This window comes from Passer montanus, unplaced genomic scaffold (assembly GCF_014805655.1).
Source record: "Passer montanus isolate IOZ18808 unplaced genomic scaffold, ASM1480565v1 scaffold71, whole genome shotgun sequence".
Taxonomy (NCBI): Eukaryota; Metazoa; Chordata; class Aves; order Passeriformes; family Passeridae; genus Passer; species Passer montanus.
Window position 1 is genome coordinate 3075982 of NW_024372259.1, and position 24663 is coordinate 3100644.

General features: G+C 49.9%; 1 protein-coding gene across 3 annotated transcripts in view; it reads left to right on the plus strand.

The window, feature by feature from the left end:
• The window catches only part of PBX1 (PBX homeobox 1), a 130136-nt gene that overhangs the window by 82567 nt on the left and 22906 nt on the right, over window positions 1-24663 (plus strand). For all 3 annotated transcript variants that reach the window (XM_039730172.1, XM_039730173.1, XM_039730174.1), the window contains exons 3-5: window positions 19299-19543; window positions 22934-23124; window positions 24137-24272. In XM_039730172.1, coding sequence (XP_039586106.1) covers window positions 19299-19543; window positions 22934-23124; window positions 24137-24272 — 572 coding nt within the window. The remainder of the gene's footprint in view (window positions 1-19298; window positions 19544-22933; window positions 23125-24136; window positions 24273-24663) is intronic.

Consider the following 24663-nt stretch of genomic DNA (forward strand, 5'->3'; position numbering starts at 1 on the left):
AAACCTTGCCAGGGCCACCAAACCCTGCCAGGGCCACTAAACCCTGCCAGGGCCACCAAACCCTCCTGGGTGCTACCAAACCCTGCCAGGGCTATCAAACCCTCTTGGGGGCTACCAAATCCTCCTGGGGGTTACCAAATCCTCCTGGGGGCTACCAAACCCTGCCAGGGCCACCAAACCCTGCCAGGGCTATCAAACCCTCTTGGGGGACACCAAACCCTCCTGGGGGTCACCAAACCCTGCCAGGGCCGCCACGCCCCTCCCAGCCCCATCCTGGCTTCCGCCTTCCTTCTCCTCTCCAGGAGGAAGCTGGAGTGTTGTTGTTACAGGACACAAAATAAAATTACATGCACACCAGAACTTCTAAGGTAAAAAGAAGGGAAGTTTATTTTTTGATTTTAACATTTATAGATTTTTAAAAGTGGCATTGTATTGGAGGATGAAAGTGCTGCTTCTCCAATGACACTGGACAAATCAACAGTGTATCAAATTTTTGTTTTTCTAGAAAAGAATGTAAAACAATAATTATTTGCATAAAACTGTGTGAGAATCTTCATTACAAGAATGTAAACATCAGAAGGTTTAGAAGAACAGGGCGACAGGGTATGGTCCAGCCCTCTTCCATGTTGCTGTGCCCCTGGAGCCAAGGCTGGGTGAGAAGTGAGGAGACAAGGGCTGGACCAGGATGGGTTCAGGAGGGTGGCCAGCGTCCCTCCCACGACACTTTTGTGCATGCTGATGTTCCCAAAGGCTGGAACATCCCCTGAGGATTTCCTTGCCCCTTTCCTTTACCAGGGCACTGCAGAAATGTCTTGTGGCAGTGCTCTCAGGTAATTGCTGCCCATGGAAGGACCAGAGCCTGAAGAAAACCCATAGGATCTCTGGTCACACGTTGCTGTTTTGGAGATGTCTCAAAAGTGAGGAGGAGCAAGGGCTGGTTGCTCTGTGGAGCATTTTGTGGCTGTGCTGCAAGGCCTTGTGAAGTCCTTGTCACCATGCTCCTGGAGCCAAGGCTGGGTGAGAAGTGAGGAGACAAGGGCTGGACCAGGATGGGTTCAGGAGGGTGGCCAGCGTCCCTCCCACGACACTTTTGTGCATGCTGATGTTCCCAAAGGCTGGAACATCCCCTGAGGATTTCCTTGCCCCTTTCCTTTACCAGGGCACTGCAGAAATGTCTTGTGGCAGTGCTCTCAGGTAATTGCTGCCCATGGAAGGACCAGAGCCTGAAGAAAACCCATAGGATCTCTGGTCACACGTTGCTGTTTTGGAGATGTCTCAAAAGTGAGGAGGAGCAAGGGCTGGTTGCTCTGTGGAGCATTTTGTGGCTGTGCTGCAAGGCCTTGTGAAGCCCACAGGAGGGGAGGAAGGATGCAGGTGGAGGAGCTGGTAGGATGGCTCCATCTTCCCCAGTCATCTCCAGTGCACATCGTGCCACACACACCAGGTTGTCCTGCTGAAGGCCAGGAGAGTTGGCCACTTTCTGGGCCAGGAGTGGGGCAGATGGCCATGAGGTGCTCGTGGTTTGGGGCTGGTGTCCCTTTCCTGGAGGGGACAGCAAAGGGGATTGCAAAGGCATCTCTCCCAGATGAGCAGGAAGCAGCAGAGCTCATGTTTCTTGTCCTTCAGGAGCTGCAGGCACAGCCTGTGACACTGCTTGAACAGGACAAAGACTTCCTTTGGAAAGTTGCTTTAGGGGGAAATACCTGTTTGGAAAATGCCACCTCAGAAGCTCCAGGTGCAGTGGGTGCTTTAGTTCTGGGGAAAATGAGGTGTGCAATGCCTGCAACTGGTGTTTGGACCAACCCTGATGGCAGCCACTGCTGTCAGGTGTGTGGCAGTGAGTCCTGTCCCATCCTTTTCCATAACTTGACCTCTATCCAGTGCCCCACAACTTGCCTACCCCAGACAGCAGACAGATTCCACAGCTGGTCCTTCAGTCGAATGGAGGCTTCAGAAAGCTTTGCTGGGACCACGGTTGGTCCTGCAAGGAGCAGCCCCAGCTCTTTGCCTACTGGGAGCCTGCCATGCAAATAAAAACTGTGCCTCTCTTCCCCATTTGTCCTCACTGGGGGGTCTTGTGAGTTGAGGTACCTCTAAAATTCCTCCCAGGTGGGCAGTGCAGGCAACGGGAGAGATCTCCTGTGAACTGCTCCGTCTTTGCTCTCTGTATTAAAGTTGGGAGCCCTTTGATGTCTGCCTCTGCAGCTCACATTCTGCCAGGAGGCTCAGAGCAGCCTGTGTAATTAGCCCAGAAAAATGCCTCTTTCATGTGGGTCGGGGGACCCAAGCAGAGAAGAGATTTCCAAGGGCTTTGTTCTGCTGCAGGGAAATGTTCAGGCTTTGGTGGGTTTCAACAGAGCTCTTCTGGCCCTTCCCTTTTTCTCCCACTGTGGGGTGGAGCTCGGGGTTTTGGCAGGGAAAGCACACGTGGCAAGCTGCTGCTCCATGGGAGATGGGCCCTTCAGTGCTGGACTGCAGTTTGGGTACATACAAGGGATCAGCCAGAGCCATGCTCCAGCTGGCCCAGGGGAGGAGAAGAAAAAAACAACCCAGATATTGTAGGATTGCTTCCCACAGCTTCAATTTTCTTCCTTATTTGCCCAAGAAGCACTCAAGGCAGGCGCTGCTCTTCCAAGCCCTGCTGGTCCCTGCCTGCAGGCATTGCTGCTGCACCAGTGCAGGGGTGTAAATCCTAGGGGTGTCAGTCAGAGCAGGGTGATCCCTCTCTGGCAGTGGGTTTGTGCTCCTGATCAGCTCTGGTTTTTGCCAGGGTGGGTGGTGGTTGAGGATGGCAGCTCCATGTTTGCTGTCCTGCTGGGGCGTGGAGAGCCACCGTGGCTGTGCTGTGACTCCAGACATCCTTTCTCACACCAGGAGTTTGCTAAAACACAGGAGACCCTTCAGGGTTGCTTTGGCACAGCAGGTTGCAGTTTTCAGCCTCGTCTTTTACCTGCCTTTCCCTCTGCCCTTAAATCAGCACCAGCAGATCAGTGGCAAACAGGCCGTGGGCTTTCCTCTTGCTTTTGGTGCAGGTAGGGCACCTCACTCCTCCACCAAACCTTTTAGCCTCGTGCATCATCCTGGAAGGTCCTGGATCAGACTGAGAAGCATCTTCCTGCAGGTGCTGCTGTCCTGGATGTGCCTTTGTGCCTTTCCTGCCTTTTTTATTTTTTTTTTTTTTTTTAGGGAAGCAAATACATTGCTTTTCACACCATTTATGGGACCCATCCAGGTTGCAACAGGAGTAGCAAAGAGGTGCCAGAGATGCTCTGGCAGCAAAGGTGATGCCCTCCTGCTCTAGAAGGAAGGTTTGTTGGCAAAGTGGCTTTCAGGATCCTGAGGACTTGGTTTGGGAATATATACCTATACCAAGGTGATAGTGAGGGTGTGCTCTAATCTCCCCCATGTGACAGGATCTCCCTGCTATAAAAGCAGCAAAAGGCACAGACATACTGAGCACTGAATGGATTTTATTTTCCCCCTACATTTTCTCCCCTGGGACTTAAAGCATCCCCAACCTGCCTCACCCAACAAACCCAAAACCAGCAGATTTCTCCTCAGACCAGGGCTGTGCCATCTGCTGTGGCCGATTCTCCCAGTTATCTCTCATGTATCTCTTGCTTAAAGACCTTGTGCCATGTTCCTGCCTAGAAGGGAGCCGTGGGGCCTCCCTGGGGATCCCCCTTCTCTTCTTGTTGTTTTTTTTTTTTCCATCTTTTACTCAGGGATGAATGGATGCAATGGAGCCCCCTGCACATGGGGTCCTGGCAGCGTGCATGTGAACACACAGGGTGTGGGTTATGTATGGGATTCTGGTATTTAGATCCCATTAATGAGCATGCAGGAGAGCAGGGAAAATGGATCATTTATGGTTACGATCTGGCTACTGTCAAAATAGGGTGTTATTTTGACGGTTGCTTTGTCTTTGCTCTCCGAGCAATATGAAGATAGTTTCTTAGCAACAAAACTGTGTTCGCAAACAACAGCGGTGAAAAACAACCCCCCAGAAAAAAAGGAGGCAGCCTCAAAAGCACTGCTCCTTGTGTGTGTCCCCGGGCCATTAATTAAGTGCAGGATGTCCTACTGGACAGCAGCTGCTTGTCCATGGTCGTGGTGTGATGCCAGCACTGCTCTGGTCCCTGCTGGCATGGGTTGCCTGGGGTATGGTCATGGTTCCTTTGGCAGAAGGGTAAACTGAGGCAGCTTGGCAAGGGCATCACAGGGTGGTCTTTAGGTGACGTGGGAGGGTTTGAGCTTCTGCTGAGTGCTGCTTGCCACGTGGTAGCTGGCAGGCGCTGCCTCGGACCTTTCTTGGTCAAGGTCTTCTCCAGGGTCTTGTCCCTGCATCTGAGATGGATTCCAGGAGGAGGGCGGGAGGGAGCTGCCTGAGCCATTTTGGCAGCGGCTCCCCCGTGCAGTTTGGAGCATCTCTCCTTTGAAGGAGGCGCTGGGCCTGGTGTCTGTGCTGACGTTGGAGTCCATGAGAGCAAGCGGTTCCTCCAGCCAAGTATCTGCCAGGCTGTGTCGGGAGAACTTTTATCATTTCTGTCACAGACATCACAACTCGCTTGTCTTACCATACATCTTCCTAAATGTGACAGAATATTCAGCTGTTATTAATTGAATACTCTCTAATTTAACTGCTTAGCAGGACAGAGAGCGACTGGTTTGTCTCAGCACTGAGAGCTGCTGTCAGGCACGCAGGAGGTTTTGGGGTGCAGAGAAGTTATTTGGGGAGTGAAGTGGAGCTTTTTTAAAAATTTTTTTTAAATTATCCTCCCGCAATGCTGCCTTGCATGGGACTGATCCTCATCCTGCCAGGGAGGGGCTCCAGCATCTGCTGTGGCTCCTGGTCCTGGGGCACATGGCCAAGCCCAAGATGGAGATGCTGATGGCATTGCTGCTCCTCCATCCCATCGTGACATTACCAGGGTTAAAGAGGAAGGGACATCCTGGGAGCATGGCCAGGAGCTGGTGATGCTCCCTGTGTGCCCAGCATGGAAGAGGGATTTGGGCTGGCTTGTCCCAGTCTCCATTTAGGTTGGTAAATGCCTTCTTCTCTGGAGAGCTGCTGGAAGCAAAGCTCAGTCCTTCAGTGTTCTCCTTGATGGAGTCACATGCCCGTCGTGGCCTGGCCATCCCCTCAGCCCCTGGCAGATCCCAGTTATGACTCCTTTTCTTCCTCCTCCTCCTCTTCTTTAAATCCACATGCAGAAATGCCATGTGCAGACTGGATGTCGTGTTAGGGTTGCTGAGAAGCTGGGATCCTTTGGAGGATGCAGGAGGCAGCTCTCCTTGCTGTCACCTGGGCAGCAGGCTGGTGGGGGACTGTCCCCTCCAGCCTCCCCAGGCCCGTGCCTGCTTGCACACACATGTGTGCGTCACATCTCTCTGCTGCTCTCCCAGAAAGTTCAAACCCAGAGTCAAGTTTATTGTTTCTATCTCGTTTATTTTAAGTATAGTTTTACACTTTATTATATGCTGTGACATCTTAAATGGAGCCTGTCACTCTATCTTGACTACTGCTAGGGGCTACAGCCACTTACTGTGTCAGGCTTTTCGGCAGCCCTGATTAACGATATCAGTGGATCCCAGCACAGGCACAAGCACCAAAATCAAGGGGTGATTTGCATACTCAAATAGTGCAACACATCAAAAGGCTGCAGCCCGTGCAGGTATTGCACTGGCACAGCCCAGGAATGCACATTCCTGCTGTCCTGTGTATGGAACCTGTACATGCTGGTAAGTGCTGTGCACACCTAAGTCTATTTATTCAGTGTCTTCAGCCTAAAGGAAAGGATTTTTTTCATTTCCCTGGACAACATATCAATTAAGATAGTAAAATAGAATATATTTTTTTTCTCGTGTGCCTGTTGGGATATGTTGCAGAATTACCCATACAAATACTTTTTTTTTTTCCCTGAAAGTAACATTTTGTTAGGTTAATTCATGCACTGGAGAAACAAACTTTCTGTTCTTCCAGTCCAATCTCCACTTACAAGTCAGGTTTTTGTAACCCTGTCATTGAAATGCGAGGTAGCCTACAGTAATTTGAATATTTCATTCTGCCGGCTGCTAATGCACTCTGCATTACAGATGGTACTTGCTCCATCCTTCTGGACTGGGTTCAATTATAAATGAAAGTAGGGAGCTGAGATTTGTCTTTTTGTCTGTGCTTAGTTGGAATAACACAATAAAGCTTGATGGGTAAGAATTCCTCAAGCTGCCTCTTCTTTGCCCGCGACGTCTCCGGTGTAGCTTTCTTCTCTGATAGCGGATTCCACTTGCCTTTCAAGTTGAGCTTGGAGTATTAGGCTTGGCAGTCGTGGGGTTTTTCACAAGGAATTTTTGGCTCAGACGTCCCCTTTTTGGAAGTGCTTAGTTCAGTCCTCTTTATTTACCAGGCTCCGCATCCCCCTGTGCATCCCAGGCCAGAAGTGGTGGTAGGAGAAGCCTGCTTAGGCTGGGCAAGAAGGGTTGTGCGTGGCTTTTGGGGTGGTGGGGTTGTCTTCCCTCCCAGTGTGTCCCCATTGACAGGGTCAGCAACCTGGTCTGCAGCCACAGAGAAGCAATGGGGATGCAGAACAGCCCTCCTCAATCCTAGGGTTGCTGCCATGGACTCTTCCCAAAGGCCCTAGGAATAAAAGGGCCCCTAGAGATCCAAAGAAAACATTTACCTCTGCTTGGTGATTAGCAGGAAGGGGGGTTGGAAGCCTCCAGCCCAGCTGCACAGGGGCTCTCTATTACATACAGATGCCTTTTGCGAGCTCCTTGGCCATCCCGCCGGTAAAAGCAATATTGCCGAGGGAGTCGGAGGAGGTGAGGGCACGGCTTTCAATTTGGTTTTACATTTACAAGGACCAGATGGCTTCGCTGGAGATGATCTTTGATCTGGGACGCAGCCGGAGTTGGGCAAAGATTTTCTTTTTTTCTTTTTTCTTTTTTTTTTTTTTTTTTCTCCCTTTTTAATCTCCTCGCTGGTACCTGCAGGGCCTCTCCCTCAGGAGCAGGGGGAGCTGTGTGTCCGTGTGTCTGTCCGGTGGGGCTGGGTGTGAGCCCCCTGTGCCCATGGGGATGGGTGAGTCGCTGGTGAAGCCCTGAGCAGGGTTGTCCGAGGTTGGAGGCAGAGCTGGATCCCGTTACACCACAGCCCCACAGCACGGAAATCTGCGTCAACAGCCTTTTGCATGGAGTATAATTAAACACACGCAGGCGCCTCGAAACAGAAATGCCACTAACTGATGATTTTTACATTTTTTCCCCATTTTTTCTGGCGTCTCGCACCCTCCCAGCCGCGCGGACGTGTGGGGGCTCTCTCCTCCTGCCTTACCTTGCCTTGCCAGCTCTGGGTTCCTTTCTTCCCCCCACATGTTTTGAGTGGAGCGGGAGCGAAGGCAGCCGATCCTATTTCACAAGCGCTTGGACTTGCAGCACTCTCCCTCCTGTCCAAACAGATCGTTTACAGAAGGGGCCTCTATTTAAAGAAGGAACTGAACGTTCAGAGCTGTTTTCTGGCCTTAAAACGCTGCCGACCGGCTGTTGCCTCTCAAAGAGTCGGGCTTTGTCTGGCACGCCCGAGGACCGGCTTCGACGCCAGGCCCAGCAGGTCGGCGCGGTGGCGGGAGGGCTGAGCATCGTGCAAAAAATGTGCTCCTTTGTTTGCTGCCGTCCTTGGATGGCAGCACAGTTGGGTTCAGGGTAGCATCTTATCCGCGGGAGCTTGGTGGAGTGTCTAGGTTTGGGCAAACCTCGCCTCTCTGTGGTGGTGGGGGTGGGATATGCTTGGGAAGCGAGTAAATGGAAAAGGAGCGTTCAGATAGGTTTTGGTGGGATCTGTGTATGGCATGGAGAGAAAGACCCAGAATTGTAGAATCATTGAGGTTGGAAAAGACTTTCAGGATCATTGAGTCCATGTGTTAGCCCAGCACTGCAAACTCCACCACTGAACCCTGCCCCTAAGAGCCACATCTGCCTCTCTTCTAAATACCTCCAGGGGTGGTGACTCCACCTGGTGTGTAAGGGAAGTCTTCAAGGTTTTAAAAGGAACATGTGGTTCTGGAGAGCTGTGCTACTTCAGAACCACCCAGGGCTGACATGAATACAGGCTCCAGGGAGGCTGGGTCTGGTCCTGTCATATTGGTGTCATCTGTAACACCAAAAGTGGGTGCCTGAAATTGTCCAGTGGTGAATATGTTGCATGTAAATGGATGCAACAGGAGTTGGAGTGGCATCTCTGATGGCTTTGGTTGTGGCTGCTTCTCTTGCTTTGCACTTGACCTATAGGTGTATAACTTATTTTCACATTTTTCATGGAGAAGGCTTTGAATTGCCTGCTGCCATGGCTGGCAAGAGGTGCATGAGTGGAGAGATGGTTTCTAATGCTTCTGGAACAAGAGACCCTGGGCCATGGCTGAACCTCAGAGAAGACTGATGACCCATGGTAGCACTTCTGATCCACTCATACTCAGCAGTGGTTGCCATCTCCCCTTATCCAGGGCCATAGGTTTCCTACTGCAAAACCCATCCCTGAGGTTTACACTGGGTGGAGAATCCTTGCTTAATAGTTGCTTCTCCTTTCTCCTTTGTTTCCCCCTTGTTCTCATGCCCCAAAAAAACCCTGAGGATACACTGCTCCTGCAGCCACATCCTTCAAGCACCAGGGAGTGAGGCTGCCTTCAAGTGAGCAAAAGAGTGGCAAGGGCCACACTCAGCTCCTGTGATCATCAGGAGGTGGCTGCTGGAAATGGGAAGGTGTTCTGGGCAGAAAATGTGCCTGTAAGTGGGAGGTGGGGAGGTCCCTTGGCAGCGGGAGCAGTTCCCTGTCTGTCTCCAGCTTTTGTAAAGATGTCTGGTTCTGTGCTGCCCACTTAGGGAGAGAGAAAGGGAGGGAAGAGTGTATTCCATGCAGTGGCTTGGCTCCAATACCTGGAAGATCTTTCCTGTATTCTGAATCTAGCCCATGGCAAAGCCACCAGCTTGGCAGCAGAGTGGCAGCACTGTGCAGGTGTAATGGGCAGCAGGTACCTTCAGAGCACTCAGCAAACCTGAGACTTGAGTGGGACGTTGCCATCTGTGAGCTCCAAGCCAGCTTTCCTTGGATGGAGTCTCATGGGTCATCTTTTTGAAGGATGGCAGGAGAAGGGAATCTGAAACTCAGCTTTTCAACCTGGGCTTCTGCCAGTCTTTCCACTTAGGACTTTCATGCCCCAGCCACTCTGTGCATCGAGCAGCCTTTTGCAGACAGTGTGTCCAGGGAAGATGACCTTTGGAGAGGGGAGCAGGCTGGAAGGGCAGCTTCCTTCTGGGAGAAAACCTCTCTTTGTTTGTTCTCAGGTTTCAGGGCTTTGCCTGGGGCGGTTGAAGTGGGACCCTTGTCCTCAGAGGAGCTCTGGAGGCCCCAGCTTCTCATTAACAGATTCAGCTCATTCAAAGAACCCATTTCTTTTCATCGAGGAGAATTCATATGCAAAGTACCTCGCAGATCCCAGCCCAGCTCCCTTCAGAGGAGGGCGTTTATGGCTGGACCTGACCTGGGAGCAATCCCATCCTTTGTTTGCTGATTTGTTCCTGCAGGGTTTAGGCAGCCCCAGGTCCATGCAGCTCCAGGCGTGAGGAGCACCAGGTCCTCCTCATTTCCTTCAGTGAGGACAGTGGCTTTGTCTGTCCCTCAGTGACCATTTGTTCTCTTGGGGCTGCTGTGGGGACTCAGATCCATCTCCCAAACTCCACCAGGAAAAGGTGAAGTCCTGGCACAGGCTGTCTTGGGGGGACTGAAGCTTTTCTCCATGGTTTGTGCTGCTCCCCTGAGCCAGGCACAGTGATCAGTGAGCTGGGTCACATCTTCTGCTCAAATCTGGCCCAGCAGCAGAGCAGAGTGGTGAATCTCACTGCTTTCCCTGAGCTCCTGCCACTGCTGGCTGCTCTGAGCAGCTGGAGGTTGGTGCTGGCTGTGGTGGGGTGGAGGAGGCTGGGTGGAGATGGCCATGCACCATCTGTACCTTACACTGTGGTCAGTGCAGCTGGAGAGTTTGGGATGTACTGGGGTTGCCCATGCAAATAAGGGATTGATTGTGATTCAGGGCTGTGACTGGAGCCTGCTAATCCTGCCCTGCTTAGGAAAGGGAAAACTGCTCTGTGAGATCAGGGTGTGGGATTGCTCCAGCCAGCCTCAGCATCCCCAGCATCAGCTCCTCAGCCCACGAGCCTGGCCTGGGATTTGTGAGGTGCTCAGTGGGGTGGGGATCTGTGCATGGCCAAAATTTATCCATGCCCTTCCAAGGACAGAGTGTGCCAGTGCGACAGCGTTGAGCCCCTGAGCCCAGAGTTAGGCTCTGGGGTGATGGGTTATTGCACTGGGGGAAGCAGATGTGCTAATTAGGTGGAGTTGTGAGGGTTTCTGCTTTGTGGGACATGGCAGAGGCAGGCTTGAAGCTGCTGTGGTTTGTCCACTGGTGGGGTGTCAGGCTCTGGTTGCCTTGTCTTTAATGTGTGGAAGCACTTCCAGCCTGCTTTCTGCTGCGAAAGGCTCTGCTCAGCCATCTGTGTGTGGAGCAGAAGGTGCTACCTGTCCCCAAATATCAGCTTTGAAAATTCCAGCTGGGGAGTCTTGCTGCCCAAGGCCACCACCCTGCAGCAAAGCATCCACAAGGAAACATGGATTTTGGCATCAGGACTGCAAGGAGAAAACCAGAAAATACCTAAATTTGAACCACAGTCAACCATATCAGTAACTGGGTGTGTGGGGCTGGTGTCAGACATTTCCATGCCAGGCTCAGTCACTGGCCATGGGCTAAACTGGTCTGCAGGAGGAGGGTACAGGGAAGGACTGGAAAGATGAACTCATCTGTGTTCATTCAGCTTCCCCACAGAGTCACATTTCACTGAGAATCTGGTTTTCAGTAATCACAGCAACATTTTGCTTTATTTTTTTCAGCTATTTTAGATCATTGTCCACTTTGTGGAGGGGGGGCGGAATATTTTTTCCACAGAATGTGTTAGTAATAATTTTCCAGATCTTTTGATCATTTTGTTGCCAGATCCTCTCTCACTGTGGCAGCTCATTTGGCATTTGGGATGGGGTTAGGAGAAAACTGGTGCAGACTCTTTGCCAGCACTGTGAAATAAGTGTCTCTCTTGTGCAGCTTCCATGGCACATCCAAGCTGCACCCTCCTGAAGTGATGGAGAGCTGCTGCTGGGAGCTGAGAAACTTTTTGGCATGTGATAAATTCCCTTCTCCCGTTTCCTCCACCCCAAAGTTAAGGTCTGAGGGAAATGCAGCAAATGCAGCCTTTTTTTTTTTAAATTATGTTGGATTCAGCAAATAATGTGGACGTTTCCAACCCAGAAAGATGGGAAGTTACTATTTTTCAAAGTTACGTTTTTAAAGCAGTTTAATTGGTTTGAAATTGACCCAAATTTTTGTTTTAACATGAAAGAGAGAGGGGGGAAATTGATAAAATGAAGTAGGAGGAGATTTCATTTTTGATTCAGGAAGCATTTTTGATTGATCTGAATTTGAGCTGTGATGCAAGTTTCCAAACTGGTGGTGGGTAGGAGGGATGTGGGGGAAGTGCTGCTGCCCTGAGCATCTGATGCTTCTGTTTTTGGCCATGGCTGAGTCTCCACTTGGGCTGGTTGGCCATGGCTGGAGCTGACCTCTAGAACTGCATGGACCATTACTCTGAACTGATGTGACTTGCTCCTGACTCTGTGGGAGTATCTTAGCACAGTTTTATGGACTGCAGGAACATTTCTCCACCTTTAAAAGCATCTCTGCTTTGTTTCCAAAGAGCCCTGAAGCACACTCCTGTCTTGGGTAAAGAGGTGGGTTTACAATGATCCAGGGTGACTTTGCACTGCTTATGGATGCAAGCCTCTCTCTTGATTTGGGATTTTTGGTTTATTTTATGGCTTATACACAGTGGAAATTGGTGGCAGAAATGGTCCATTGGTTTCACAGAGTTCCTCCTTTTGCTGGGAAATAAATAAAATAAGTAGATGCACAAAAAGCTGTTTTGCCAGCTGAATTTTTCCATGCCTCATCTCACGGCAGCCTGTTTTGGAAAATTTGAGCAAAAATCTGTTCATCCATTTGTAAGTTTTGGAAAGGTTGAAGTGAGGAGGGGAACTTTAATGTCAATTGTAAGAAAAAAAACATGAGCTTCTCTTAATTCCTGCTCCCTGGAAGGGCGTATGTCTGTGTATTTAGAAATTCCAGCTTCTATTTATGTTTGAAATAGGTAATTGCGTTTTGACCTTGATTTTCTCAGTGGCTTTACATAAACATGGTGAATATATTCAACCAAGGTTTAAAACTCCTGTGATTATTTGACACTGAAGTGCTCCACCTTTGTTACAGACTGTGATTCCCATTGAAGGTGGACACTGTGTGCTTTGCCAAGAAGGGATTTCTCTTGTGTCCCATGGGCCTTTGACATGGCAGGGTGAAGACTCAGTAACCTCCACAAAGCTCTGGGAGTTCATTTCTTCTGAGCATTGGATGTTAAAGTCAACTTTGTGTTTAAAGAGAGCACTGAGAGGGTGGTGAGGCCCTGGCACAGGTTGGACAGGGCTTGGAACAACCTGAAGTAGTAGAAGATGTCCCTCCCTGTAGTAGGGGGGTGGAATGAGATGATCTTTAAGATCTTTTCCAACCTAAACTGTTCCAGGATTCCCTGGTAGGATCCAAGACTCTGGATTTTCCTTGCTCTGGGGGATTTGCTGTTTCAGAAGAAAGTAGGCTGCAAGTACACTTGGATAGGAGAAAAACCCAAAAGTTTGGGTAGGTGCATGGAGTCTCTGCACAGAGAAAATTTGGGAAGAGCAACTCAAGCCTATGGCATCAAGGATCAGCCAAGGAAGCAAACCCCAGTTCTGCTGACTTGGTTGTGACTACACACAGGGAAGATGCAGTCCCTGAACGTGTAATTGTCCTCAAATATGAGGCAGGTGAGAGTATTCTTGTCCCAAGTTCAGTCTTCTGATCCTCAGCCTTCACAAATGTAGTCTCAGGCTCGAGGGAGTGTTGAGATAGGCTTAAAGTAAGGTGATTAGTTACTGCTTTTGTTAGGAGAGGCATTTGCTGGCATCGCAGCTGTCCCTGTGTTTGCTGGCTTTTGTTTAGACCTGGAGCTGTAAAAAAATATGTTTCAAAAAAACATTTTCCAGTGAGCTTGTGTGAGTCCTGAAGCTGGGTTTCCCCAAGCAAATGTTGCTGATCCTAAATCCCAAAAAGCTGGAAGAGAGCTGATCTCCCAGGTGCGTTTCAAAGCCAGGCTGTTTGCTGAATGAGTGCGTGCAGGAGTTTTGGGGCTCCCAGGGAGAAACTGCCACATCCTTTTGTCTGTACCACCCTCAGGGGCAGCCACTGTTCCAGGAAAGGATTTGGGCTACACCTTGGTGTCTGGGTTGGGTGTTGCTGGGGCAGATGAGTGCCTTGGTGCAAGGGGGGCAGGCATCTCACCCTCTTGAGGCCGTGTGAGAGGACAGAGAGCATCCAGAAATGCTCCACCAGCAGTGGACATCCCTGGTTTCCCCTGAGAAAGTGACACCTAAGGCCCCCTCACAACCTGACAAGAGGAATTGTCCATCTTCCTCTCCCAAAACTCCACTGTTGGGTGGGTTGTTCCCGCCTCCCAGTACATCTTAGGCACAGTGGAGGCAGGAAAAGAAAACCCTTCTGAAAATCACAACGTAATTACTCCCATCTGCTCCGGCACTGCTTCCCATTTCTGCCTGCCAGGATGCTTGTCTCCGATGCTAAGTAGCACATTATTTTCGATAAGTTGCAATCATTTACTTGAAATCTCCTTCTCCTTTAAAATGTCCCCCTGGAAAGGCAATTCAGCAAGTTGAGAATGGGCAGAAAGAACCAGGATAAAACCCATCCAGCAGCAGCCGAGCTGGGGCTCATTAAAACCACCCAGCGGGTTCCTTTGTAGGGAGGGTTTGTGTAAGTGCCCAGCCACAGATCCAGCCCTTGGCTGGTGGTGTCAGCAAACGGGGCTGCAGAGGAACTGCCAGCTCGTGTCGTCAGAATTCACACAGAATTTACAGAATGACCAGATTGGAAGAGACGTCCAAGATCATGGAGTCCAACCCAGCCCCAAGCCCTCAGCTAAACCCTGGCCCCCAGTGCCACATCCAGGCTTTGTTAAACACACCCAGGGATGGTAACTCCACCACCTCCCCAGGCAGAACTTTATCACTCTTTCTGTAAAAAACTTTTTCCTAATATCCAACCTGTATTTCTCTTGGCGCACCTTGGGACTATGTCCTGTGGTTGTGTCAGTGCTGCCTGGAGAAAGAGCCCAGCGCCAGCTGAGCACAGGCACCTTTCAGGAGCTGTAGATAGTGATGAGGTCAGAGGGAATCTTAACCAGGCAGTCACAGAAATTCTGCAGGAATGTGCTTTTGACTGCTGAAGTCAGCAGAGAACCGTGCTGGCTCTGGGGGAGTGATTCCTTCACCGTCACAACCTGGGTTGGCATCATGTCTCACCACCACTGTATGGAGTCTGGCCCTGCTTGCCACATCTCCTCAGCTTGAAGACACTGACCACCAGGATAAATTGCCCTTTCTAGAAGAAAGATGGAGCTGGAAGGTCCTTTGCTGTTGTCACTGCTACGCCACAGTCTCCTGCTTAGCTTCTGCCATCACCCCCAGCATGTTTGATTGCCTTTGTGATGTTCTGCTTCTCTTGCCTGCACACCTCTAATTTGGAGGGTTTGGAAGGGGTGGAGAGGAAAGAGTTGCTAAGTGGAAGTGTTTTGGCGTGGCCTTGGAGAAAAGAGATGACTGTGTGCTCAGCTCCTGTGCTTTTCAGATTCCTCTGGAAAAATGCTCCAGAAAAATGGAATAAATAAGGTAGGGGATGGTGGCATGGATACCAGAAAAGTGGTGCCCTCCTTTGTGGGTTTCTTAGGTGTCTTCACAGCCCCAGGCCATCCCCAGAGTGGTGTCTGTTCCAAAGGTGTCTGGCAAGTGCTCTTTCTCCTGCCCTGGCTGTGCCTCAGCTTGCATGACCTGAGGGGACACCAGGCACAGATGTGGGGACATGTGGGGTGCTGGCTGCTCATCTCACATGAGCATGGAGCTAGCAGCTTTGCAGGTGCTCCTTGGAGATCTTGTGGGAAGCACCTTGGAGCATCTGGAAGCTTTGGTGGCTCAAGGCACCTTCCATCCTGTGTCACTGAATCCCAGGGCAGGCACGGAGCCAGGGAGCTGCTTTTGGCTTTGTCTTCTCACCTGCTTCTCTGAGGTCAATCCTGCCACCACTTCCCGTGTCCTGCACTGCAGCCACGCCACAGAGCCAGCCCAGGGATGTCCTCTGAACCCTTGGCTGTGATCCCTTCCTCGAGAGGGGAGAAGGAGCAAGTGTGGGAGCTGGGAGCCATTTTCCAGCTGCTGGAATGGGTCTCTGTGACCCTGGTGGTGACCATGCATGGACTGCAGGCTGGTGGCCCCATGGTCCCCAGGTGCTCCTGCTGCTGCCACCAGGGATGGTGACCCTGTGACAGCCACATTCCAGCTGAGGGGACAGGGCACATGCCTTGGGTTTGCTTTTAAAACACACCCATATACATATACATATACATATACATATACATATACATATACATATACATATACATATACATATGTATATATAAAAAGCACATATATCTATGTGTATATATACATATAGATTTTTTTAAATTTTTTTTTGTTGCTGTTGTGTGTATATATTTACATCTAAAAAGGCATTTTGATTAGCAGGGGACCTGGGTGAGGGCTGAGCACCATCTAGTGGCAAGCACCACAGCTCCAGAGGCTGCCAAGCCAGCAGGAAATCAGCCAAGGACAGAAAGTCTTGCAGGAATTCTCCTCCCCCCCGGCTGCCAATCGCTGTATTTCTTTTTGTTATTCCTTTTTTCCCTTCTTTCTTTAATCAGGAGCAGGAAATGGGGGTCCTGAGAATGCCTGGGTGCCTACATGCCTGGTGCCCCTTGGACCACTGAGGACCATTCTGCTTCATTTGTTCTGTTTTAATTTGGTGGGGGAGCAGGGTTCTTTTGCCACCAGCTGCCTGGGCACTGCAGATTGGGTGCTGCCAAACCCATCCCAAACTCCTCATCCCATCACAGAGAGGGTGGGAGCTTCCAAGGAGCCCAACATCCCAGGCATCCTGGCAGGAGGTGTGTCAGAGCTGGGTCCAGCACTGGGAAGATAAAAAAGGAGCTTTTAAATAATCATTTTGTCTTCTCCTCGGCTGAGCACAGCCTTTCAGGGATAAATAAGCAGCATCAGTCCTGCTCAGACACATTGGCCTTTCCATTTATTTACTCCTTGGCTTTATTGTGAGTGAGCAGCCAAGCCCAGGCTGGGTTCAGGTCTCTGCTGTGGGGGACACATCCCCTCCACTGGGTGCTGGTGGCACAGGAATAAAGCTCCCAGGAACACGCAGCACTTTTCATCAGAAAGCAGCTCTCTAAACATAAACTAATTAATCACTCGTGCCTACCTGTCAGGTCAATGATTCCTGAGATTTTTAATCTAAAAATATTTCCCTTTTGAAATCCAGATGTGCCTGTTTTGGCAACTCCGCTTTTGATTTGTTTATTTGAGGTGTTTTTTAATATTTTTCTTATTTTTAACCTGTGTTGCTTTCCTTTTGTATTTGGGCTTTTGATGTGCTTTAATTGACTGATTTTTTTTTTTTTTTTGTCCTGGAAGAATAAGAATTTATTCACTTTATTTTCATGACAAGTCTCTCTCCCTGCTGCATCCTGTCAACTTTCCTCTTCTCTTTTTAAGGGATTTGGTTACTTTTGCCTCATATTTCAGTTTATGGACCATAGACCCCGAACCATTTTCTTGATGAAATCTGTCCTCTTCCCTAGGATCTATTTATCATGGCTGGGTGCCATGGGAAGCCTCCCGTGGTGGGGGGAGATGCTGGTCCTGTCTCCTGAGGGCTCAGCTTCAAATTTGGCACTCTGCCCTCATTCCTCCATGTAGAAATTATCCTCCCTAGCGTGGAATTATTTATTTTTAGTTCCCGTTTTACTGTTCTTGGGGTTTTTTTCTGCCCACCTTCCTACCTTTGTTGACAGTGCATATTTTAATCACAAAAAAATGCCAATAAATGCATGAATGAGTAACTGATCCAAATGTATGAATAAAATAAAATTAAACGAATGAATGAAATGTCCTGAAAATAGTAATTTCAGTAGGTTTTGAGGCTTTTTAGAAAAGCTCTTTTTAGTCTTAACCAAACCTCTCAACAGGGTCTTTTTACTTCAATTTTATACTGATAATAGCTGTATCTTTAACTTATTGCAGAGTAGGAAGACCATACCCCGTGGTTGCTGGGGTTTTTTAGCTGCTGTGATTTTATTTCTTGTTGCTAACAGATCTTCCCCTACTTTTTTATTTTAAATGACAGGAATAATCACTTGCTCTTGTTTGTGCCATGGATTGGGAGGGGGTCAGATTCATCTCAGTTGTCAGCAGGCATGGCTTTATCAAAATCCACACAGCATTTCCCAGCTCTGGATGTGCACAGAGTGTGTGCTCGTGGGGTGTGTGTGCTCAGAGCCCCCGTGCCAGATGAGATGGGGAAACACGATTGTTTTCCCTTAGGAAATGCCTTTTTAAATTCGTTCATCAAGGATTTCGTTTATTTATGTCATTTCTTATGCAGCTCTGTGTGTGTACATGTGGAAATCTCACGTTATCATTCCGTGTTTGAACACAGACCTTGGAGGGGAGCACGGGGGGAGCACATAGGGCACCTCCATTTTTCAGACATGGGACATCCCAAGCTGTTGGCTTGTTTTTCCAGGAAAGACCTCACAGGATAACTTTTACTTGGAGCAGTAATTTAGGCAGGGAGCACAAAGATGGGAGGAAGATTCTTTTTTTGAAAAATCACTCTGGGAGGATTAATTAATTCATCATTGCTCCTTTTCTCAGCATCAGTAGAATGACTGGATTCTTAAAGGCATTTTTCCAGGAATACAATTTATTTTATACATGTTCTTTACATGTTCCCAGTGCATGGCTAAAAGCATGGACTTCAAGCCCTCTCCACAGTCTGTATTTCAGGATGTGGAAACCAAGGCACAGCTGCCCCAGGCTCTGTGAGTCTTTCTCTGCCATCTGGGGTTGATGGAAATGACATGTTGGGTGACATGAGAGGACCCTTGAGCGAGATGGAACCAGGGCTAGAGACTTCCCATCCAACTTCCCATCTCATGCTTGAGTCTGGATATGGTCCCTATCTCTTCTGGCAGCAAGCATGGGTACATTTATTGGTTTTTTGGTTGCTGTTGCTAGGAGTTCTGCCGCTTGTTTGAGCAGAAAGTGTGGCTTTGTGGGCTAGCTCTGTGGTGAGCTCACTGCCAGGTCTGCCCTACATATGTCCTGCGGGAAGGAGGGGAAGGAGCTGGGAGAGGAGCAGGGAGCTGGAGTGCCAAGCAGTGACGAGTGAAGCCAAGCTTGGTGCTGAGTACTTGCAGCATCAGGATGCCTGTTGGGGAGCCTGTTGGGAAGGGACAAAACCTCTGCTGACGGGTGTTGGGAAGGATGAAAGTTTGACAAGAAAGTCTCACAGATATGTATGCTTAGCAGAAAGATTTTTGAATGTAGAAGCTGAGGAAGGAATAGAGATGGAAGCAAGTTTTGATATAGAAGAAAAGAATTGCTGAGCCAGTCTTACTGGATAACCAAGGAGGCAAAGGGTATGTTAGTTAGAAGGGGGTTTTTATGACTCAGAACAAGGGATAAACCCACCTCAAAAAAGAGATGTTTTTACCAAGCAGAAAGATAGCACAGGCAAACAAGTCAGCAAATGTTGCAAGTAGAAAAAAGGTCTCAGAATTTTCCACTGCAAGAAAACTGAAAAACAACTTCTAGCTTAAACTGTAATGTACTAACATTTAGTGATTGGAGAATACTAACATGAATATGGTAATTGTATTAGTTATGATAGGCTATAGATAAAAGTTAAGGTATAGATTGGTTCTACTGTATTAAGATGCTCAGCAAAGAAAAGTATATAATGCATTTGTAACCTAAACTAAGGGTCTCCAGGCCTGCCTGCAGATGCAGCTGACAGCTGTAGGCACAGGATCTGTCGCCCACGACCCTGGACTGCTCTAACATCTTGCATGTAATAAACTGCATTTGGAAGAGCTGCCTGGAGTCCCACACCTCTCATTACGGCTCTTACAGACGGGGTCAGTCCAACTTGGGACGAGCTTCCCCGAATTAAAACCCAGGTGTGACTCTCCTCTCCCCATTGTGTCTCCTGCAGTGCTGAGCATCCGGGGGGCACAGGAGGAGGAGCCCACGGACCCGCAGCTGATGAGGTTAGACAACATGCTGCTGGCAGAGGGGGTGGCGGGCCCCGAGAAAGGAGGGGGCTCGGCCGCCGCTGCCGCCGCCGCCGCCGCGTCCGGAGGAGCCGGCTCCGACAACTCGGTGGAGCACTCGGACTACAGAGCCAAGCTGTCCCAGATCAGGCAGATCTACCACACGGAGCTGGAGAAGTACGAGCAGGTAACAGGCTCCTTCGTGCTGGGGGGCTGCTGCTGGTGGGAGCAGAGCGTGGATCCGCACAGCCTGGATCGCTGCTGACAGCTGTTGTTAGGAGTGTGTGGGATCTGGGTGCTGGAGTGAGAACGTGCTTTTGTAGGGTTGGGTTTTTATGCTGGGATGTGGTGTGGGGGTTATGGGTATCGATGCAGGGCGACCCCAGTGTAGGGAATAATGTGCTCAGACTCCATGATTCAGAAAGCTAAACAATTGCTTTATTAATCTGTACTGTACTACACTAATACTATACTATATTACATACTAAAGAGATGCTATACCATACTAAAGAGATACTGAAGAAAAACCCATGACTGTCTGCAGGCAGCCAGGACACAGTTTTGACCCAATCGGCCAAGGAATAAAAACAACTTTCACCAGTGTCCAGTTAACAAATCACTTTGGGCAAACAATCTCCATAACACATTCCACATGTGCCAAACAACAGGAGTAGTGAATAGAGAAAGAATTGTTTTCTCTTCTCTGAGGGTCCCACTGCCTTCCCCAGGAAAAATCCTTGGGAAGTTGTGCCTACTGCTCTCTGTGAAGGGAGCTGTGGCCACAGTATGGGTTGCCCTTTGGATTTTCACTTTTCACTCCTCCCCTGATATCTTACCCAGAATTGGCCCTATGAAGGAAAAGGCCTCTCTGATATGCTGGCCTCAGTGATGACAACTGTCCAAGCAGGACTTGAATCAGAATCTTCCTTGAATGTATTTTCTCCTTGAAAAGCTCTCTTTCCAGGGAAAAAAAATATCTTTTTTCTAGTAATAAATTACTCCTAAAAAAGAAAAACTACTTGGGTTATGAACACAGCTATTGGTAACACTGACAATTTCATGAAGAGCTTTGCAGGTCAGTGCTCAAAACCAATTGCTTTCAAGTGCTTCCAGATGTTTTGCAGACCTCTCTTGGCCGCTGTGCACCTTGCCCGTGTGGTTTCTACCCCAAGGTTATGGTTCAGGGATATGAACAAGAAGGCTCCCACTTTTTGGGTGCAGAACAAGCTCCACTGCCAGGGCCCAGGTGGGCTTTCAGATCTCTGGTTTAGATCCAGTGCAAGCCTCCAGTTTACCTGGCTAACAGGATGTGTGGTGGGGCTGGGGGATGTCTCATCCCCATGGCCACGCTGGCCAGGCTGAGGGAAGGGTCAGACTGGAGTCAGGGTGGCCAGGCAGGGCTCTGGTAATGGAGCAGCCAAGCACAGTCGTGCCATGAGAGGCATTTTGGCAGAGCCTGAGGGCTGGCTGGAAGGATGACCTTTGGTGGCTCTCCTCAGCCCTTGCTGTCACTCCCTTGAGGCACAGGGAGGAGCCTCAGCCATCCCACACGGGTGGGAGTGGAGAGCACCTCAGGGATCATCTTTGGGTAGAGAGACCTCGTGGCCTCTGCTACCCAAGTCCAAGGAGAAGCCCTTGGCACAGACAGGGACAGGCTTCAGGGAAGGACCTCCTGCTTCTTCCTCCCCTTGGGCAGGAGTTCTGTTTGTTTGATGTTCTAATTCTGTTTTTGCTTTGCTTTTGCTCCTCGAAGAGACACCCAGGCGAGAGAAGCCTTTAGCCAGGCCCAGAGGGTGGGATGGGCCACATCTTTCCTTCTCACAACTCACTGACAGGGTTTGGTTTTGCCACTGAGTGGCTTTGCAAGTGGCTCTGCTGGTCCACCATCTCTGGTAGCATCTCTGGTACCATGACCCACAGTCCAGGGCTCAGGGTTTTTCCACCTCCTTGCCACTCTGTCCAGTCCAGCTGTTGGGAGCTCAGCCCCTGGCTTCTCAGTCTGGCTGCTGCTGGGTCAGCACAGCAATCCGTGGTGATTCTGCCTTTAATGCTCTTTATTTCGTGCCAAGAGGAGATGATCTGAAAGTGCTGGGGTGTCTGGGAGCAGTGAGATGCCCAGCTGAGAGCTCTGATAGCCAGCACTCCTCCTGGGAGATGGGAGTCAGCAGCTGGAGCTGGCCTTGGGGATGTCTCCTTGTTGGGTCTGAGCCATGGTGGGAATTCAGCTTGGAATGGTGGGCTAAGACAAGCAAGTCAAGCCCATCACCAGTCCACAAATCCAGTGTTTCTCTCCGCTGACAGCCCCTTTTTCCCCATCATGGCAGTGAGCTGCAGACACTGTCCCCAGAGCAGCCACCCACATCCCAGGAGCACCTGAGGCTTCTCCAGCCATCACTGTCCACTGGTTTTTGGGGCTTGGTTCTGGGAATCAGAGGATCCCATCATGCCAGTGAGGTGCTCATGGGGATGAGGAGAGGGAAGTGAAGTGGCCTTGATCTGGCTTCAAAATCCCCCCTTGTCCCCTGGCTCCTCTCTCTGTCCTGTCCTCAGGGCACAGCATGGGGACAGCAGGAGCAGGCAGACAGTGCTGTGCCAGCAGCAGACTAATTGGGATTGTTACCTGCTTGCCCTTACTTGTCAGGGCTCCTGCCTCACTCAGGCTTTAATTATTATCCTTATTTACTCCTTACCTGATGTGCCAAGAGCAGGGAGCAGGGCCCTGTCTCCCTGGGAGCTGCTCCTGTGAAGCACAAGGGGCTCAGCAGGACACACGGTGGGGCTGCAGGAGGAGGGGCAGTGGGTCAGAAGGTTCATGGTCCTCCTCAGATAAATCCATAGCTCCTCCAGTCACCGCCAGGAGAACAGTGGCTGGGACTTGTTCATGCTTTTCATGAATGCTAGGGCTTCATCTGCCCCAGCTCCATCCATGATCTCCCTGAGAGTAAAGAAATGGGCTCCTGTCTTTCCCTGCATGTTTGCCTTGAGTCTCTCACACCCTGAGCTTGGCAGAGCAGGGAACTTTCTCCCTGATGCCTTTTTCAGGCTTAGCTAGAAATAAAGTTAAAAGGATAAAATATTTACTGAAGGGCCTTCAGGTACATGAAGGGCAGGTGAAACCTCACTGAGGGGCAACACCCAAATTGGACCATATCGTGCGTTTTTCAGACACATAAAAGTTTGGTCTATTTGCATATCAGGAGTTCATTCTCCAATTCCAGCTTCAGGTAATGAAGTCAGACACCTGCAGTTTGCTACCCACCCAAATCACTTTTGTTTATCCTTTCTGGGGCCTGAGGCAGAGAGGGTGTCCTTGAGTTTCAGGCCTAGAGGAAGTGTTCCGTCTGACCAAAACGTGAAGAGAGTTAACTAACACTCTATATGAAAAAATACAAAAGACATGAAAACCACAAAAGCTAAAATCCTAAGGCATCATCCCCTGAGCACCAGCGCTGAGCCTGCTCTGGAAAGCCCCACCAGCGAGGCCAGCCCTCCCATCTCCCCCCGTAGCCACGCTGCCTCGACACCACCGAATGACCTTCCCATCCTGGGGTTTCTTTTGCTTTTCCTGCCATGCCAGGCGTGCAACGAGTTCACCACGCACGTGATGAACCTGCTGCGCGAGCAGAGCCGGACCCGGCCCATCTCGCCCAAGGAGATCGAGCGGATGGTGAGCATCATCCACCGCAAGTTCAGCTCCATCCAGATGCAGCTGAAGCAGAGCACGTGCGAAGCCGTCATGATCCTGCGCTCGCGGTTCCTGGACGCACGGTGAGCCCACAGCCCTCCAAACCTTTCTGCACTGTGGGAGGTCTGGGAGGTTCCTTGGGCGGGTTTGGTTCTGGAGTAAAAGAGGGCACAGCTGAAGGGCTGTGTCTGCAGCCAGAGGGGTTTTTTGCCTGCTTTTTGCCGGGGTTTAGTTGAGGTGTTAGGGCTGGGTTGGACTCGATCTTGAAGGTCTCTTCCAACCCAGTCATTCTGGGAATTCTATATCCCTTAGTGGTCTGTGGCTCAGCAGGGGAGGGGACTGCAATGCAAAACATCCATCAGTGAGGCTCCCAGCTGTACCTTGAGAATTGCACACCCTGTTTTGCTGTGGCAGAAGGAAATCCTGTGGCACATTGCAACAAGCCTCTGTGGTGAAAACGTGCACTTCAGTTAGGGATGAAAGTTTATCCTCCAGGCCATCCTGTCCCCCCTAGAACCCCAGTCTTTTCCCACTGTTTTTATTGTCCCAGATTTTCAAATTGCTGTAAAATTATTTCATTTCCCAAGCTGGTTAGGTGCAGACTGCAGCTTGGGCTGTAGCTAGCTATGGGGAGGAGAGGCAGCTGCACCACAGGTACAAGGAGAGAGATGGCAGACAGGTAATAATGCCTAGGTGTGAATGGAACAGACTTCCCCAAGGATATATCCAGCCCTGCTTCCTCAGCACAGAGCTTTGCAGAGTAGCACTGTCTTTGGTCACCACAGCCAGGTGTCAGGAGTCACCTTCCCAGGTGGAGGAGCTGGATGCCAGTTTTCAGACTCTGCTGTGAGCTGGAGGATACAGTGATTAATTTGAGATGGAGACTTGCTTGCTTTGAAAGGTGCTGAGAGAGCAGTCACCAGCAAGGGGCAGATCAGAAACTTCCTGGCCTGAGTCTTGCACTCCATGCAAGCAGAGGGGGGAAGGAGGAAAGTGAGAAACTCAAGAGTATCAAAAATGGCATTATATTTTTGTATCCCTGGTGCTCATTCCCTTTCCTTTTCCTTCTGTTTCCCATTCTTTCTTCACGTGAAGGCGGAAGAGACGAAACTTCAACAAGCAAGCCACGGAAATCCTGAATGAGTATTTCTATTCCCATCTCAGCAACCCTTATCCCAGTGAGGAAGCCAAAGAAGAGCTAGCCAAGAAATGTGGCATCACAGTCTCACAGGTAAGACAGCTCAAAGCCTGGACCTGTGGGAAACCTCAGCATGGGGAAGGGTATTCCAGACCTCAGACCAGTCAGCCACGTCCAGTGCTGAGCATTTAATTATTAAATCTGTTTAGTGCAGGTTAGTGAGAGTGGGTGGGAGTGCAGATGGTGCTTGCAGATTGAAACTATGGATGGAAAAGGGAAGTCTGAGGGTGGATTTAGGAGGTATGAGGGCTCCATGGAGCTGTGTGTGCAGCCAAGGTGTTGACAACACTGAAATGATGTGGCAGCACCCAGAGGGGCAGAGTCTCCTCAAGGAATTAGTGCTGGTCTGGCCTGCAAGAAGAGCTTGTTTGATCTGAAAGTCCTTTCTTCAAGGGATTAAAAGCAGTAGAAAGAGTTGTGCAGG